This window comes from Lytechinus variegatus, chromosome 11 (genome assembly GCF_018143015.1).
Source record: "Lytechinus variegatus isolate NC3 chromosome 11, Lvar_3.0, whole genome shotgun sequence".
Lineage (NCBI taxonomy): Eukaryota > Metazoa > Echinodermata > Echinoidea > Temnopleuroida > Toxopneustidae > Lytechinus > Lytechinus variegatus.
Window position 1 is genome coordinate 2637225 of NC_054750.1, and position 20063 is coordinate 2657287.

The 20063-nt window shown below is 35.4% G+C and overlaps 1 protein-coding gene across 5 annotated transcripts; it reads right to left on the reverse strand.

The window, feature by feature from the left end:
• Window positions 1-1425: 1425 nt before the first annotated feature.
• Window positions 1426-18030, reverse strand: LOC121424334 (kelch domain-containing protein 4-like). 5 transcript variants are annotated; one of them, XM_041619978.1, is made up of 15 exons: window positions 17872-18030; window positions 16013-16100; window positions 14910-14988; window positions 13860-13896; window positions 13424-13499; window positions 12077-12165; window positions 10720-10866; window positions 10313-10364; window positions 9508-9608; window positions 8783-8871; window positions 7748-7826; window positions 6064-6149; window positions 5322-5409; window positions 3964-4197; window positions 1426-3231 (listed from the first exon to the last, which is right to left on the reverse strand). In XM_041619978.1, exons 2-15 carry the CDS (start codon window positions 16078-16080, stop codon window positions 2147-2149), a joined length of 2310 nt encoding a protein of 769 aa, XP_041475912.1. In that variant the 5' UTR covers window positions 16081-16100; window positions 17872-18030; the 3' UTR covers window positions 1426-2146. The 5 variants fall into 5 exon arrangements, with proteins under 5 accessions (XP_041475912.1, XP_041475911.1, XP_041475914.1 ...); XM_041619977.1 differs by having other exon boundaries at window positions 16013-16104; XM_041619980.1 differs by lacking the exon at window positions 17872-18030 and adding an exon at window positions 17783-17865.
• Between the last annotated feature and the right edge of the window lie 2033 nt (window positions 18031-20063).

Below are 20063 nucleotides of genomic sequence, written 5' to 3' on the forward strand. Positions count from 1 at the left end.
TAGCCAAATTATAGTAAGGATACTCAGTTAAAGTGCCGTTAACATGTTTGTGGGACACGCTGTAGTGTACAATGCTTGGTATATATGATCATGGAACTACTCCATGTTATGATCATCCTCTTTAAAACCAACGGTGTAGTTTTAACATTACTGTTTTTGAAAAAAAACACACAAACAAACAATTCTTGTTGTGGCCGTATGCTCATGATTGACACACTCAAAATCTGAAGAACAGAAAGTGGTTGTAAACAAAGTCCTAGATCATTTTGAAAACCAATTCGATTAAATCCACGTTTTATCAATGATTTCCATATAACTTCAAAGATGGCCGTCATAATAGCAAATTCTTAATGGTCATCTGCAATGAAAACGTATAAATTAATTCGCTAGACACTTTAGGCTATATATTTCTTTAATGGTTAAAATGTAATGATACAGTGGAAACCGGCTATTTCTGACTCAAAAACATGTATTTTAGAAACGTCTGTAAAAAGAAATGTGAAGGTGATTATAATCCACTTTGTCCTTTTAGGTGGCTGCAAACAATGACCCATTGGTTTTACAATTGAATACAAAGCTGGGATACAAAGTAAAGATTGCTAAATATCCGATCAAATATAAGGTTTCCATAGAAATTACCTTTCAGGGCAAGCGTGCAGATAATGTTTATTTTCAAAGGGTATTGATCATTTCCTTAAACAAATAACATGTTTTAGCGAGCTAATCATATAATAACTATACACGATTCTAAGAAAAAAAAACCAATATCGCAAGCCAAGGTTTGAATAACATATATATTTTTCAAAACAATTTAAGGGAGCTTGGTTCACGCAGATCCTGAATGACATTCATATATATATATATATATATATATATACATATATATATATATATATATATATGATATTTGTCTAGATGTCTGTATCTGTAATGTGAAGCATAAGTTGAATATCTTGAAATAAAATTACATGTATAAATTAAATACAGGCATGAGAAAAAAAATAAGAAAGAATAAGCAAACATTTAAACATATTCCAGCCATACTTCGTCGAATCATTTTCAGATTTATGGAAGAGTTAGGTCTATCACAAAGAATACAAAATAGAGGATGGTTGGTTAACTAGGCGTTTAAACAAGACATTTATATACATTTCTGACAGGTTGTATAGGATAGGCTTATAGCAATTTCAATGAAACGAATTGTCAAAAGACATGAGGAAAAAAGAGTTTTTTTCATTAAAGGCCAATCATACACTATACCTTTAAGCATGATGTAGAGTTTTACCCTGACACCACATACATTTTTTAGACTCAAGCTTTTTGTCGTCATAATTTTGTTCCCCAATATATAACAGTCCTGGTGGGTGTTTCATAAAGCTCTTCGTAAGTTAAGTGCGACTTGAAGAACGACTGGTGATCCTTTCTTACGCGCTAAATAATCACCAATGAATGTTTAAAGTCGAATATCATTTACCACAAGGAAGGATCACCAGTCGTTCAGCTTTATGAATCGACCCCCTGTAAATGTATGATCTCCAGACCTATTAATGGAGCATTGTCACAGAAGGGTTAAAAGTAAACATTAGCGAATTTTCTCTCAGTGACGCGGAATGAATCCTACAATTAAGGCAGTAAATCCATTAGAAAGGCAGGTCAAATCACAAAGTCTTTGTCGAAGGTCGGTGATTCGGGACAGCAGTTTCGTCAACATTTCAGAGTTGGTGAAAAATCGAAATGTCGTTTTTCCAGAGTCACCGACAAAATCGCTGTTTCAATTCACCGACCCTCGACAATGAAAGGCTTAATATCCATGAAGGACATTGAGAAAATATATATTCTCTACGTTCCAAAACAAGTCTGCGTAGCCGGTGCGAAAGCTCGCTATTATCTTCAGGGTGGCGTTTGGTGAAAATCCTTTTTATCCGATAGTTACCAAAGACAAATGTGCTTCTCAGCCAATTTGATCGGAAACTCTCTCCCGGGGGAACGTCTCATGAAATGACCTTTTGGACGTTTCATCCGACAGTTACCATGTAACATTCGGACACTTGCGCTACTTAGTCAATCGAAATCAAGGAAAGTTTTCGAATCTAACAACTTATCAGACGAGAAATGTTACTGAAATGCTTTCCTGGGTGTACGTGTTTCAGTCTTCTTCGGATTCACTTTCGTCTTCAGAGCCACTTCCGGACTCACTATCACTTCCGGTACCACTGCCCGATTCATCCTCGTCTCCTTCTTCTTCCTCTTCGTCGTCGTCCTCCCCCTCTTCCTCATCACTATCCTCATCACTGCCATCATCCCCATCCTCACTCTCGTCTTCTTCCTTGGTATCTTCGCCTTGTCTCCCGGAGGAAAGTGAATCATCGTACCCATTCATATTACGAACTTCAGGATTCTCGGTCTGACTGCCGCCATCGTCACCACCATCATCACTATCTTCACTTTCCTCACTTTCACTGTCACTTCCGCTTTCACTCTCACTCTCTTCCTCCGACTCCGGTCGCTCCTGTGGTTGGTGTGCGGGAGAATGAAGCTGATTCTGGGTTCTCCAGTCCTCGGGATATTGATGCCACGCTGCCTCCTCTGGGGCTCTTTGCCAATTCTGCATGGGGATTTCCATGGGCGGGTAAGGTCTGTATCCCGCAGGAGGAAGCTGAGTTTCATACACGGACGTTCCGTTACTTGTCTCTTGCTTGGGTTTCTTCTTCTGCTTCTTTGCGCCAGCCTTCTTACCCTGTTTCGCACCGGACATCTTGGTTTCTGCTTTACTGATGGGAGCAAGCTTTTCCTTACCGGGCTGAATGGGTGAGGTTGAATCATCAGCTTGATTATCCTGCGTTCCTTGCTGGCTACTGCTCCCGGATGCAACGTCTGCCTTCCCATCGTCCTCCTCCTCATCATCATCTACCTGCCTCCCGACGGAATCTTCCAATCCTCCATCTGAACCCTTTTCCTCAACCTCTTTGACAGTGTCCCTTCGGATGCCATCCTGCTGTCTTCTGGTCCTGACACCCAGAGCCGAGTTGTTGCTATTGCTGTTGTTGGTGTTTCCTTTGCTATCTGACGATGTCGACCCCTCTGATGAGCCCGATGATGACGACGATGCTGATGACAATGATCCTGCCGACGATGATAGCGAACCCGCTGAAGAAGATAATGAAGCTCCATCTTGCTTTTCAGATTCTTCGTCCTCAAAGTGCACAGATTTTCCTGGACCCCCTTTCATATCTAAAAGTGAAGATATATGTCAGGCATTCCAGAGTAAAAGAATCAATATGAAAACATTAACTGAAAAGCAAATCTAATAAAACCACATTAATGAAGAGAAAAGCTCATCATACAATTACTGTTTAATAGGTTAAAAACTCTGATAAGATAATAAAAGCGAGAGAAGAAAAATCGATCTTCGTTTCCGTTTAGTAAGGAATGTAATATTTCAAAATGCAAAGAAATTCATTATGCAAATTTCTGTCTTAATTTTCTTTACACAAACTTTATATGAAATGGTCGTTTTGAAGTGGTAAAGGCACCTTGCAGGTTAACTCACCCTTCTTTACTTTGATCTCTCGCTCTCCTTAATTTTTCTTCTTAACTTTATATATGTGTTTTTGCTTGGGAGGAAGCTCAAGGCACTCTAAGGCCGGAGATGTTAAAGTGTTATTTAAAATGTTTGTTTTCTATTTTGTTTCCCCATGCTTTCATAATGAAGAAAAATGTCAGTTATCATGATGCCGATGAAGCAATGAATGGCTTGTGTGTCCAATGAGTTGATAGACACTGTTCCAGATTTGTGTCATAATTGGCTTTCCATAGTTTAAGCTTTAACCGCAACTTTAGACCAGAGTTCATAATAAGGGCCATTGAAACAGAAGTAATGTCAGGAGTGAGATAAGACCCAGCGATCCGGGCCAGCAATCAACGCTGGAATTTTTGAAGAAATCAAGACGACATGACACTAACCTGGATCGGACCCAGCCACACTGTCCTCTTGTTTAGATCCGGGTCCTTCTTGATTCACGTGACCCTCACGTGACCCTTCCGTTTCCTTGAGGTCTGGTGCAGGATCCTCCTCCGCCTCTTCCTCCTTCTCATGGAAGTGCGCCTCTGCGTCCTCGCCGTCGACGACCGTGGGTCGAGGGTCAGCATTGTTGATGGTGTCCAGGAAGTCGTGCATGTCGCCAGCAGGCACTTTCACTGATGGAAGAAACAGGGTAAAGTCATTATTATTATTCTGCCAAAGTTTAGAGAGGTTCTGTCACATTAAAGGGCAATGAAACCTTTGGAACAAATAGGCTTGTGTAGAAACAGAAAAATCAAAGAATAAGAATAAAGAAAGTTTGAGAAAAATCGGACAAATAATGAGAAAGTTATGAGCATTTGAATATTGCAATCACTAATGCTATGGAGATCCTCCCATTGGCAATACGACAAGGATGTGTGATGTCACTGATGAACAACTTTCCCTTTGGTGGATTATAAAATACCCTCAAAATGTCTCTTTTTGCTTTTTCTTATGATGATACAAACTCTCTATCCATGATGTATTCTTAAAAATCTGTATTACATGCCCTCATGTACAAAGAACACAAGATCTATGGATAGATGAAATAAAAGAAGCAATTCAAGTGAAATATATACTAAAGTAATGGGGAGAGTTGTTCACAAGTGACATCACACATCTTTGTCTCATTGCCAATTTGCTATCTCCATAGCATTAGTGATCGCAATATTCAAATGCTCATAATTTTCTCATTATTTGTCCGATTTTTCTCAAACTTTTGTTGATCTGTTTCTTTGATTTTTCTGTTCTAACACAAGCTATCTTGTTCCAATGGTTTCATTCTCCTTTAATGTATAAAACAGTGTTATGAAAGGGATGACAGAATTAGGAATATTTACATGACGTGCTTGAAAACATATCACTGCATGTTTCCACTATCATTTTGGCATGTTACTTGATATAAATTACCTTTACAAGTACAAATGCATTGTTTAAATCCGTTAATAGTTTAAATATTTTTGTGGGAAAGAGTAATTTCGCGGAGCTTTCTTATTTCAGCTTCTTAAAACAGTTTAAATAGAGCTCAATACTGTGGGTTTTTTTAATGAGTGGTGCATTGAGTACGTTACGATGAAGTGGTGAGACAGTAAAAGAGGCGGATAAAAGTGTTCCAATTTTAAGTTATTTCCATTTTCCAAACCTGAGAGAAAAATCAAGCGTATCCTGTAACTTTTTGTCGAAAGACCTCTCATACACAAAGATCGTTTTAACATTGGACTTATCTTGCATCATAAATTCATTACTCATTGTGACTTACATGGTTGTCTTTTCGACGGGTTGATGAGTTTAGCAACGTGTACGTCATTGAAATCAGTATCTTCATTACTTCCTCCGATAATGATCAGCTACAAAACGAATGTGACAAATATCAATCATTCAATCAACAATGAAATCAATAAGAATAATGATAATAATTTTAAAAATGAAAAACATTACTACTTAAAAATACTTACATCATGACTGCACTTCTACTTCTTTTTCAATACTAATGCTGCTGCTGTTGCTGTTGCTGCTGCTTCTACTGCTACTACTACTACTACTACTACTATACTACAAATAGACATACTTCTACTACTAGTATTAATACTACTACTACTACTACTACTACTACTTCTACTACTACTACTACTACTACTACTACTACTACTACTACTACTACTACTACTACTACTACTACCATTACTACTACTACTACTACTACTACTACTACTACTACTATACTACTCCTACTACTACTACTACTTCTACTACTACTACTACTACTACTACTACTACTACTACTACTACTACTACTACTACTACTACTACTACTACTACTACTATAGTGCTGCTGCTACCACTATTTATGGTCCACATACTTATTTTAGCACTCCCATGGACGATGGATATCAATATGTATTCCTCGATATATGGCAAATTTAATTTGATCAGTTGCATCTGGAACTTAAAGACTTTCTTTGTACTAAAAATTCCATCTTTATTCCCCATGAATTATTTACTTTGCTTCTATGAATGATAGCTGCATGTCCCGATCTCTTGGCGGGCGGGCATCCTCCATAGAATGGTCGCTTCCACTTACGCTTGTCTAGGTGATAAAATAGACAAATGAAATAATATTAATGATAATAACAACAACAACAATGATAATAATAACAATAAAAGCAATAATAATATATAAATAATACCAGCATAATTTTTCTTTTATAGCTATATATTATAAAGTGAGCAAATAAAAACCTATAGAATTTTCAATGAGGCTGGAAAATAAGGATTTTTAAAGAACCCTTTGGTAACCAATCTCTTTAATATGTTAAATAAGTATGCATTCATTTATGATACCTTTTTTGATATTGAATTTGGTAATAAATGTGACCCACTGAACAAGAATTTTATTTGAATTTTTGTATGCAACACTATTCAAGCAAACTGCACTTTGGCGTCCACATCAAACAACACAAGCAAAGATGTTTTATTTTTAGTGATTATTGGCATATCAGATGCGATTATTCCAGAGATGGGTAAGGCATCAAAAGCGCATTGTTTAAAGACAATCATATACTATCAGAGTGAATTGATGAGATGGGAGTTAAGAGTGAATTAAGAGAGAGAGAGAGAGTGGGAGGGGAGGGGAGAGAAAAGAAGAGGAAACATAGGGGAGAAATAAAACAGGCAAAAAAGAGGAATTAAATTCCTGGACAGGGTTGTCATCAAATGATGATGGAAAAAAGAAAGGATTTTTATGGTGTACTCCACGCTAAAAACAAAACATGAATATAGTGAAAGCAATAAAAGTTTCATGAAGACGGACTAGAAATAACAAACCTTTATATTATATTCTAAATGTTTTGCATTCAATTATTTTGGTATTATTTTTACCGATATAATAACAGGATCACTCTATGTAAACCATTAATTGCTCTGTGTAAAGTAAAACGTGCCCTGACCCACACAGAAATAGCACCCCAATTCAACAGCAAATAAATCGGTGCTACTTGGCTCTGGACGTCATTAACCCACCCCCTCCCCGACCCCGGCTTCACCCATCATCCCACTTTAGCAAGACGCTAGATTAGTTCCTGTAACCATTAGTAGCTCCATGTTGCATCCAATCATAAATATTGTTAAAAGGTGTTGGAATTCATGGATCCATGGTTAAATCAACATTAAGGTTGGAGGAGAGCACATTTTCTTGTTCTTTAACCTGTCGTGCGCGCGCGGGGAGGGGGGGGGCGGAGAAATTATGTTATCAGTCTTTACGGATCCATTCAACTTGGTACAGAGCTGTAAACCAACTGTCAGATTAAATTTTTGACATGACTTTTTTTTATTTTAATGTCAGTTTTGCTCTCTTCTAAGCGCCTTGAGCATTTAATCAAAATGCAAAAGAAGCTATATAAATCCTATGTATTATTATTATCATTATTACGACATATGTATATGAGATGGGGAATATTATAGTGGTTCATTTCTGGAGAGTAGGACGGACACACATTTACTCCATGTTTAAAATGACTGGGGATACGATTGTGCTAAGAAAAAATAAAAAATAAAAATAATAAAAGCATTAATATTTCTTTATAGTGTGTAAATAGCCCAATAAGGTATGTGGGGATTAGTGAATATATTTAGAGTGCCACAGAAATACATTTTGGAAGCGATTTTGTTTCATATAACTATTTTTACCCAGGCTAAACTTGTATAAATCACCAAGTGTTGGGTGAGACGAATTAGAATCATTCGATCCACCAAAGACATAAATATCCTGAAAATAAAAGATAAGTTAATCTGATGAACATAACTCATATCGCATACTTCATTTCTATTAAATGTACATTTTATAACAACTATGAAAATGTTATTATAATCTCATTATATTCTTGAAATTTGCTTGATATCGATCGAACATAAACATTCATTTAAAATATTCAGGTCGATGATGAGATTTGATACATTGAAACTTGTTCTGTTTATTAGAACGATATGTTCTTATGATTATTTTGGCTTCAAGTTACTATCGTGTCGGTCTTTGGTAAAATCATATGATGGTTGAATCGTTATTATTTGCGAGCAACTACATAAACATCTAAAGAGGGGTACATAAGGGTATAATATGAGGGAAGTTTTCAGTAGTGGATAATAGCATTGCATAATCATTGAAATGTAAATTTCTATTGATAATGCTATGTATTATTATCACGGAACACGTTTGCGTATATTGTAATGTTATGTTGAATAATTTTCATACTTGTATACTTTTCTTACTGAAATGTGGAAATCAATTAAAATCAAATCATCATTTAAGCATAAAACAAGCATTATAACAAATGATGTGTTTGATGATGGATGAAAATTGGGCACATATCGTGAGAATCTCATACGCTAGCACAAGAGGCCAATGGAAATGAACACCCTAATATGAGCATTCTTAATAGGTTAAATCATTTAAAGAAAAAACGTGAATACCTTTACCTAAATCAATAACTATGTAAATATTCCCGTAATATATCTGATTTATTTTTTTTCACAGCACCTTTACCATGTTGATAATTTTACGTTGCTCTATTCCAATTATGTACCTTAAAATTTTTCTAAAACGATTTATATTTGTCTTGTTTTATACCAAATAAAGAAATGAAGAGTTACAATGCTAGGAAAAATGTAAAGATAAATGTTTTTGTAATGATATTTGATGTGGTATTTTAGAAAGATGTTATTCACCTTGTCAACGTGAGCTAGGAAGCAATGATTCCCCCGTGGTGTTGGCGGCTCTCCATCTGTTTTATTCAATTCTTTCCAAAGAAGCTTCTCTGAGATACATGACACGAAATATATTATAAGTTTGAATGTTTATGATGAAGATGATTGACAAAACTATATTGCTACTAAAATGGAATAATGGCTGTTACGACCTTGCAGCCTCCTCATTTTCCTCTTCTTTTTTTCCTCTTCTTTTTTCTTCTTCTTTTCATTCTTCTGCTTTTTTTCTTCTTTTTCTTTTCCAATGCTCTTTTTTTCGTCTTCTTATTTATCTTTTCTTCTTCTTCTTTATTTTCTTCTTCTTCTTTTTCTTCTTCCTTATTTTCTTCTTCTTCTTCTCCTTCTATACTACTACTACTACTACTACGACTTATACTACTACTTCTACTTCTACTACTACTGCTACTACTACTACGACTTATACTACTATTTCTACTTCTACTACTACTACTACTACTACTACTACTACTACTACTACTACTACTACTACTACTACTACTACTACGAGGCTCATCTACTACTACTACTACTACTACTACTACTACTACTACTACTACTACTACTACTACTACTACTACTTCTACTTCTACTTCTACTTCTACTTCTACTTCTCCTACTACTACTACTACTACTACTACTACTACTACTACTACTACTACTATACTGCTACCACCACTACCACTCACTTGCGTCAAAGACATGAATATCGTTAAACCATTTATCTGTTCCAGCAGTTCCTCCAAATATGAACATCTCATGTCCTACAGCTGTGCTTGCAGAATCACATCTGATAATTATGGGCATAATGATTGGTGTTATTAGAACACTGACGTTTATAATGAATAATGGTATCAACAATAGTGCATCAATTAGTGCATATCCAAGACAGTGAATGAATGGCATTCACCGTTATGTTGTTAAATGGTTTTTGCCATCAATGGTGATTAAAGACGATCTTAATGCAAAGAATTATTGAGTAAGTCTTTGAAACAGAACGATTGAAATAAATAAATATTATAATCATTGAGGTTGATGAAGAACATTACAAAATAATATACACAAAGCAATAATTTAAGACCTGGTGACACCGCCCGAGCGTTGTTGGAGCGGTCGTGGAGCGGTAGGGGGAGAGGGTTGAATTTCGCTCACAAAATTGGGGGAAAATCGAAAACAAAAATCGAAAAAAAAAACCCCAATCGAAATCGAAAATGGCGAACGGTAGCGAGCGGTGTGATTTTTTCTCTCTGCTCCACGACCGCTCGCTCTAACAACGCTCGGGCGGTGTGACCAGGCATTTATACTATAAGCGTTTGCAGAATGCAACAGCAAGTCAACTGAGCCTTTGACCAATATTCTTGTGGGCTCGTCCAATGAATGAAATAAATTCTATCAGATAGAAAATAGGTATAGTGGGATACATAGGTATGATAATAGATGACATAGAAATAATATTGATAACAATATTAAGAAGATGAATAAATTAATATTTACCTTGGCGATGGAGGCACCCCTTGTACAGTGAGTTTAACCCACCATTGGTTCTCTATACAAAGGAATGCGAGAAGAATGATCAGTAACAAAAAAATTAACATCAAACATCACACAAACGAAAATATTCACAAGAAGAAGATATGACGGGAAATGATATATAATGACTTTTGATCAGGCAAAAGTAAACGTTGTTACAAAATATATTGGCAAACAGAGGGGGATTACAGGATGAGAGGGAGAGAAATTGAGAAAGAGAGAGTGAGAGAGTATGTGTGTGTGAGAGGGTGTGTTTGTATGTAAGAGATGTGTTGATTTATCATAACTTGATTTTCCTTGAAATCAACTGGATGGTATCACTAAATGGCTCCCTCAAAGTTTACAGACCGGTCGGAAAAAACTTTACAAACCTGAGTCAAAGCAGTGCAGATCATCGACCGCCTGTCCGTCCACCAACCCGCCATACACGTAGATCCTCGTCCCAACCACCGATGATGTGCTACCATGAGCTTCAGGCTCGGTACCGCTCGTCTGGGGCTGGGACCATTCTTTCTTTTCTACAGAGATAATGATTTTTTTTTGTAGATAACCATGGCAATGAGTTATATGTAAAAGGCAGAATCCACAATTCTGAGAATTAGCGTGAGTATAATCATAACCTTTGTATTCTTTAACAATGGATAGGGTCCATGCTTCCACAATAACATGGGTGAATTGTGCAACAGACGCCCGATAAACATTTGGTGGCAGGAGTGGGATGAATCCTCATTGAACATCGTCTTATTTCATATACCTACAAACTGTAGTCTTCTCATATAGAATCAGATCACTGACGGATCAAGGGGGGGGGGTGGCACATCCGGCTTCTGCCCCCCCCCACCTTTGAGAGCCACAATCAAATTTTTAATGTAAATATGCCGTTCTAACACGAGTGTGTCCCCCTCTTGGGAGCCGCAGCATATGTCCTTCATACACATGCGAGGACCTTTTTATATATATATCTTTTTGCTCTTCAAATTTTCCGTGGACAAAATTTTAGGTTGAAATTAAACCTTTGTATTTTAATTTTTGCTTGTCAATTTTTCTTGGGACCCCCCCCCCCTGAAAAATCCTGGATCAACCCCTGTAATGGATATTGATGGAGAAGTAAGGAGACACTGTTGCAACAAAATAAGAAATTGAAAGTGACCATCATGGCAAATTCAAATTCAAGTTCACACTTACAGATCGTCACGATGGATCCAAAATTATCACGTCGTGGAAGACAACAACGGAAGGCAGATCATCATAGAATAATTTCACATCCTAAATTACAATTCTAACAACAACTTGAATCAAATTCTTAGAGAGCATGATATAAAACAAGGGAACCGTTGGTTTTGGCTGCGTGACAACTTTTCAGGGTTGTCACAGTCAAGCCAAGCTCATAAGTGGCAATCCCTATAGTTTAATCGATATGTCATAGAACATAAATCTCTGTTCATTGTTCAAATATTTGTCACATAATTTGTTTATTGTATTCTTCTATGTTAATTTGTTCATGATAAAGTTGCAGAAATCAATAAATGATGATGCTTCCCTGCGTTTTAATGTTTCTTATGCATAAATATTTAGATTGAAAGGACACTAGTAATACGATTATATTTACACCGATGCTACTGAAGTTTATTTTTTTCATTTTCAATTAAAACAAAATATTGTTGGTTGAAAACCTATGACTGTACTAAGTCCTTCTGATTGAGTGATGTAAGTTAAGTGATTGATTACCTGTATCGTACACATGAAGACCGGGGAGGCATTTATCAGCGTGTAGTTCGTGCTTTCCACCAAACAGGTAGATTTTATGACCAATCACGCTAACAAAATAAAAAGATGGGGAAAATATTGTGACTAATAATTAAAGGCGAGTTCATTGTCAACTTTCAAAATCATACACTAAAAACTTTGGCAAAACTTTTGCCATAGTTTTTTTTATGGCAAAAGTTAATTTTATGCAACGGGCCCCAGGCTAATTGTTATGAAATATCCCAAAATGTTGGGGTTTTTATAATGAATAAGGAATTAAATACAACAAAGAAGTATACTAGTATCTCGCAATTTTGTTCGAAATGCCATAACTTTTAAACAAATATACTTTTGATAATTTTTACATCATTGGCTAACATAAATTTGCGTAAAAAAATGATATATTAAGTCACGAATGAGCACGAAAAAAGCCAATTGTCATATTCTAAAAGTAACAGAAGTCATTTCTGATGACAAAGTAACAATAATCGTCCCTTTTATTCACGAAGTGTGATCACCTAACCAAGTCTCAGGTACAACCCCTCACGTTCGTTAACCATAATGAAATACAATTTGGTAGTAAATGATTTCTAATAACATTTCTTAGTGAACTTGATTTTTCCATTTCCATGCAACAATCGAACGCACAGCATGAAATGAATTAACAATAATATTTCATGGTGAAAAAGACAGCTCACTCAACTGTATTGAAATTGTATAATTATTAGATTATGATAGTAATTAATTATGCGCATATGCTAATTTTTCTCGATAATATTCTTGTTTCCTTCTGTGTTTCCAAATTCTTATGTATTTCTTTGTTTTTGATTTATTATGTATTTCATTGTTTTGAAATCTCTATTTTTTATTGTTTTTTTAAATCTAGAATAGTTGGTGATAGCCCAATAGAAAGATATGTGAGGAAAACAGAAAAAAAACATCTGACAACACTTCTTGTAAAACCCATACATATTATACACACAAAAGTCAATGGAAATTGTCATTTTCGGTGACATTGGTCACGAATATGTGCTATATCTCCGCAAGTGTACCCCCGATTTTCGCAAACAGGGCCTCAAAATGTGCGGGAGATGTGAAAGAAAAAGTCATGAAATTTCAGCGTATTATTTATTTGCATTTAGAAATTATCGCGAAAAATGTCGAGGGGGGCCTAAAAGCCCCCCCCCCCGGGCTATATAGGGTTAAAAGATGACGTCCTTCAAGCGGATTTTACAATTGAAAAAATTGCGAAAATATGAATTTTGGGGGGTTAATTGAGCTCACTGACCAATGAACATAATGTAAATCATGAAAATAATATATCATTACCACATGTGGTGCCCATATCTTCCTTTAGGGATTTCTCCTTTTTGCTTAACCTTCTCCCATTGCATTCGCTTGTATACTAAGGAATAAAAAAAAACATAGGCGTGAATTCATGAACAAATAAAAATATACAAAATAAAGTAATATAGACTGCACTTCATTCTTTTAATACAATTTGATGATAAAAACAATTTATAATTTTAACGATATTATATGATTTGGAATGTTCTTAAGAAATGAAATAGATATTTATACCTTTACGATGCATTTTTTTATGATCCTTGAACATAATATCGGGACATAACTTTTACAGCATACAACAGACACGTAAAGACCATGACAAATCACTGATAATGTAAAACAAAGTCTTTAATGTAACATGGAATTTGTTTTTTGTTTTAACCTAAATGAATGATAAAAATAAAAAAAGAATACTCACAGTGTAGCTGAAATAGATCTCTGAAAAAATATGTTCCCTGGTGATGGAAGAGGTAGAGAGGGAGAGAGAGAGAAAGAGAGAGGTGGGGGGGGGGGGGCAGGGAGAGATGACAAGAGTGGGTGTCAAAATATACCAGATTTTTGGTTGATATTATCCACTTCTATTTATGCAGATGGAGACAATAATACGCCAATGCAAATGCAATTTTGAAAACAAATATATGAATTATGAAGGCTTTTTCGGAGGATACTTAACCAACATAATTTTTATACAAAATAATTATTTTAGGACGATATCCCTAATTCGACATGTTGCTTGTCATATGTCTCGGCAATTTGCATAGCTTGGAAACCTAAATACTAAATAAAGAATTCATCTGTACACTGTAAAAAATATTGTGTAAAATTTTTACTACCACGAGGGTAATTATGATTGTGTCCAACCAAATTGGAACAGTATTCTTTGCGGGAAGCGTATTGTCCAGTAAGTTAAAAACATAAGTAGCAATTACTTTAGAATGGGCAAAATTTTCATCACACTGGATAAATAAAAATGCCCAATGTTGGTTGGATACAAAATTACCATCATGGAGCACTTTATGCAATATTTTTTAGAGAGAGTATTATTGTAAAAATATGCAAAAGAATATGCCTTCTTTGGAAACAGATATTCTTTTTTCATTTTTTTTTAATCCTGTGGATGACATATTTCATTTCCATATCCTGTTCAATACAAATCAAAGTCTCTGTTCTTATAATATTGTTTTGGTCTGAAAGGAAGTCAATCTTCCCTGAATCAAACATTTCTTTACTTATATTTAATAACAGAGTTGCCAATTCTAGAAACCTAATTGATATCTGTCTATCTGTACCACAAAGTGAACAATTCTTACATAGTTTTACCAAAGTCATTATTGTATTTTTTTTGATAAAATCAAATTTTATCTCTAATATTCACAGTTCGCTAAATTTTTCAAAACGAAATCATAAAAACCGAAATACATGTATAACATGTTTGCTTGATATATACATTTAATAAAAGAAAACTTACTTTTTTAGGCCAATCAACTGATCTGATACCTCCGAAAATATAAGCCACACTACCAATGACACAGGCGCTGTGCCCTTGTCTAAAATAATGATATGATTGAAAGATTTCAGACGTAATAATCACTAATTTTGTAATCGTACTGCATTATATATAATCTTAATGTCGTTAAAACAGCCTTCTTCTTTTTTTCTTCTTCCTTTTCTTCTTTTTCTTTTTCTTCTTCTTTTTCTTCTTCTTCCTCTTTTTCTTCTTCCTTTTCTTCTTCTTTTTCTTCTTCTTCTTTTTCGTCTTCCTTTTCTTCTTCTTTTTCTTCTTCTTCTTCCTCTTTTCCTTCTTTCGTTGTTTTCTTCAGTCATGTCAGTTATTTGATTCACTGCTTCTTCTTAAAAAAAAAACTTAGTCAAGTTCAGTTAGTCATGTGAAACATCATCCTGGATATTATTGATATGTCCTTTTTATAGAATAATAATAATGTCTATCAGTACAATGTCGTATATGTCGAATTAAAATAAATATTCATAAAAAAAAAATCAAAATCAGCCCAGAAATGACAAATGATTCACTTTATGTTACTACTACACATTTCTGTAACCATTGTATATTATGCATGTATCTCGAATAATAACTGAAAGAATAAAACCCTCATCATTTTTATTCTAAGAAAAATCTGTTTTCAATATCACAATCTTTACCAAATGTTCATATGCTTATCATTGCCAACATTAGAAAATTATCATCGTCGTCGTCATGATCCTCTTCCTCATCCTTGTCAGCAACATTATCATGATCATCACCATTGTCATTATCTTATTTCACCATCATCATCATCATCAACATCATCATCACTATATGATTATCATCATTCACCATCATCATCATCATCACCATCATCATCATCGTCATCATCACCACCATCATTATCATCATCATCATCATCATCACTATCATCATTATGATCATTATCATCATCATCATCATCACCATCATCATCATCATCACTATCATCATTATCATCATCATCATCACCATCATCATCATCACCATCATTATCATCATCATCATCATCACCATATCATCAACATTGAAATATTTGATGTTGTTACCTTGGTGATGGTGGTTTTCCATGAATCTCACGATGTACCCATTTCAAGCTAATCACAGCTAGGGCCATGATGATACAACCTCATGCAGCTGGCTGTGTACAGTGAAATGATAATAATAATTTTACTGACTGATTCATTGATTCATTGATTGATTGACTGATTTTTTTCTTATTTCAAAGCAGAATATAAATATGAGATATTGAAAAATTGCTTGTTTTGGGATTACCCTGCAATAAATAACTAATTCAAATATTATATGAAATTCAAATTATAATTAACCAGGTTCAATAGAATAATAAAATTTACTAATGGGTCAAGCATTCAATTTTTATGCTTACACATTATGCGAAAAGTAAATACAATCATGACAATATATCATACCCCTTGTATAAAAAAAAATAAACAGAAAGTGCACATAAAAATCAATTAGTCAAGACAGGTCTGCAACCTTCTATTGTCATGATATTGTGCTCTATATCAGTTATCAATTTACAATGATTTATTTTGAATTTAATTGTATTTTGTTACCGTTGAACTTCCAAAGATTAATATATTTAGCCAAGTGCGAGTTAATCCGAACCCTGCTAGGGAATATCATTCTCAGAAATGTGACTGAAATGCTCACTTGTCGATTTTCGTTATATTTCATGTGCGCATGCAGGGAGTATCAATATATAGGCCTATCTCCATATATATATATATATATATATATATATATATATATATATATATATATATATATATATATATATATATATTAATATTAATTCCAATACGGTTTAAAACATACCTCCAGCCGCAATGTGTTAATATAATAAAAATTAAAGAGATTTAAGAATAACACTAGTATACGTTATGTTTATATGGCTTATACTAATACATATTATAAAACGGGTTCAAGGATGTAGCCAATGGTGAGTGCGTATTCAAGTCACGTGTTCATGCTTTAATTACGCGCAACCTTCCAGTCGTGCATTTTTCGTGCAGCACTGTGCATTTTTTGTGCAGCACTGTGCAATTTTTGTGCAGCATTAGTTCCAATAGCACGTAAAAACTGATACGCGTTCAGTAAAAGATGCTGGCTAGGATTTTGATGCGCTTACTTAGGCGCGCATAGTAGATACGCCTGTGATGTCGTCTGTGCGATCGTACACAAGTTGGAGGGATTTGAACAAGATTTCCATGAAAAATTATTTTTGCCGACCCGTTTTATAAAACAATTAATGCACATTTTAAGATTCGTGATGTTAGTGACGATGCGAGCAACTCTCGGGCATTCACAATATTATGCAAAAGCACTCGGCGCAAGCGCCTCTTGCTTTCGCATAATTGTAAATACCCTCGAGTGTGCTGCATCGTCATAACACACTCATAAATGTGCATTAATTGTATATTATTGCGCTAAGCGCTTTAGTGAAGAAAAAAAAGGTAGAAATAGATAAAATTAAAATAACATAATAAAAATGTAATACCATACAAACTACTCCTGCAGCATTAAAAGTTCATTTTACGGTGAAAAGAATGGTATGGATACAAACTAACATCAACAAAAAAAAACAGAATTAGTATAAACAGACATTGATTATGATAATATAAGTTATCAACCTAGATATTTGGGGGGAATTATGATGTATTTGAAAGGGGTTGATACAGTGAGAACTAAACGCATTTGCGAAAAGTATGTGCACAGGCTTGCACCGCTGAGCAAAATTGTATTCACTATTTGCACAAACATTGAACTTCACGGGTTGAAAATGTTAAAAGACTCACTCAATACGGTATTCAACTCTGGCAGATATAATATTCCGGAGCTTTCACAAATTTCTCTCACTTCGAATTATCCAAAATAAACGGCTTACCTCTGATCTTATAATCTCTTGTTGAATAACAGAGCGAAAAGAAAGCAAGGGTCCTAGATATACACTCTATCACACTCGTAAGTTGTAGTCTGAAACCCTTATGTGAAGTTTACAAGCCGCTTTGGGGTGCTCGATGATCTCAGACAACAGCGAATCCACCTGCCAGATTTACAAGCGTTGCCAAGGCGACGCGAAAATGGGACAAGCTCTCGTGGGGCCAGGCGTGCTTTTGTGATAACTCGCTCATCCCATAATCTATTGGCATCGACTATTGTTGTAGCTTATAATATCGGATAATAAAATGAATTTGCAATACATCATGCGTGGATAATAGCTATATAGGAGCCAAAGGTAAATAACATTTCGAGAAGCGTAGGACATATTAGCGAGAGAGGGAGAATTAAGGGGGGTGGACACAGCATGGAAAATGGCCAAGGTCTAGATCGGGATGTGAAGAGGTAGCCCCAATATTTTAACCACCCCTCTCTCTCCATATCATAATTATATACTTATGTATCTCTCTCTGGTTATTTTTATGTGTCTATATGCATGAATGTATGGGGCTAGTCCCCCATATTCTTCTTTGACTACTGTTTTGGACAGAAAATATTTTTTATTATGGGTTGGTTTGCAAATGCTGTTTTTTCATAATCACTAAAAGAATTTGAGACACAGTATCTTCCGTTGGGAAAAATTGACAAACTACTTGTCTAGAGTAACATTTTTTTTGTTCTTCCCGGAAGAGCATGAGCTTGCTGCCTGTAATGACAGTGCCCCCTATGCATATGCGGCGGAACACCGTGACCCCCGTAAATTTTAGGTGGGGGACGATCCCCCATAATTTTTTTAGTGATAACTTTTTTTTGCTTGTCAAAAAATTGTGTGGTGGTCCCCTCCCTCCCTAAAATTTTTGGCTTCCACCGCCAATGCCACTCTGTCAATTAAATTAAACATTTATTTTCTTCTCAATGAAATTTTATCAATTTTTCATGTAGAATATACATATCAATAATATCATGAATACTAATGAATTATAAAACGCAGAATATATGTAAATTATGTAGGCCTACATGGAAGAATTAAGGTGTTAAAGAAGTAGGAAGATTAAAATAGCAGCGCATTATAAGTGATTAAGGACAATTCTCGGATAAAAAGGTGTGTTGAAGGGAGTTTGCTTGAAAATTGATGCCTGTAACAGTGGTATATGAAAAAAATGGCACAAAATTCGGGACGGATTCCCTTTAAAGTTACGAGTGCGGTCCAGAGAATTCATGCACTCTTTTGTATAGTCGTACTAGAATATTCAAGAATCAGAAGCAAATTGGGGAAGGGGCTGAATGATGAATGTGACACTATAGATTTGGATTTGAGTGAGACCAAGAGCTTTCTTTTTGATACAAAAACTTTCTACTTTATATATACCTTATCTCTCTCTGTTCTCATCCCTCCGCTTGGTTCGGAGATTGTCGGGTCCAACCCGCATGTGACGTATATGTATCTTGACGACTACTGAATGATAGTGACTCGTCAGGCCAGGAGAGCACTGGAACGGCTATTATGGATTTTGTGATATATATCAAAGTCGCTTTTAATAGCTTGGCATTGATATCCAGGGGGAGCTTTGAGTCAAAGGCAATAAGAACATCTTGGGTGAAATTGAAATTGTAGTTAACAGCTGGTTTGTCAGAAAAATGCTCCAGATACCATCGATGATCCTGTAATATCTCCTTGATTTTGAGTATGAAATCATCTCACCCTAACAATATGCTTTAGAAAGATGCAAGATGCTATGAAATGCTCTGTTGTCTCATCTTCAAGCTTACAAAGAGGACAGAGGGTATCCGAGTTGTGCTCTTTCCGATCTTACATCTTCTAGCCTGTACTAGATATGTCCCAGAAAGAAGTTGTGCTCGATATATTAACGCTTGCCTCAAGCCATCCGCTGGACAGGACCGGGAGGATAGCTAGCCTCTACATTGATTTCTGATTTTCCCATCCAGAATTTCAGGGAGGATTTCTGGGATATACTTCCGACCACTTGCTCTCTCACAGCTGCATGAACTTTACTTTTGACCACCTGCTTCCATTGCTGGTATGAAGGAGTCGATTCAAGAAGTGAGTTCAAGTCAGGCAGTTGGTACACTCTAAATTACAGGGATTTAAAATAAGTCCACATGGACTGTAGTTAGGGA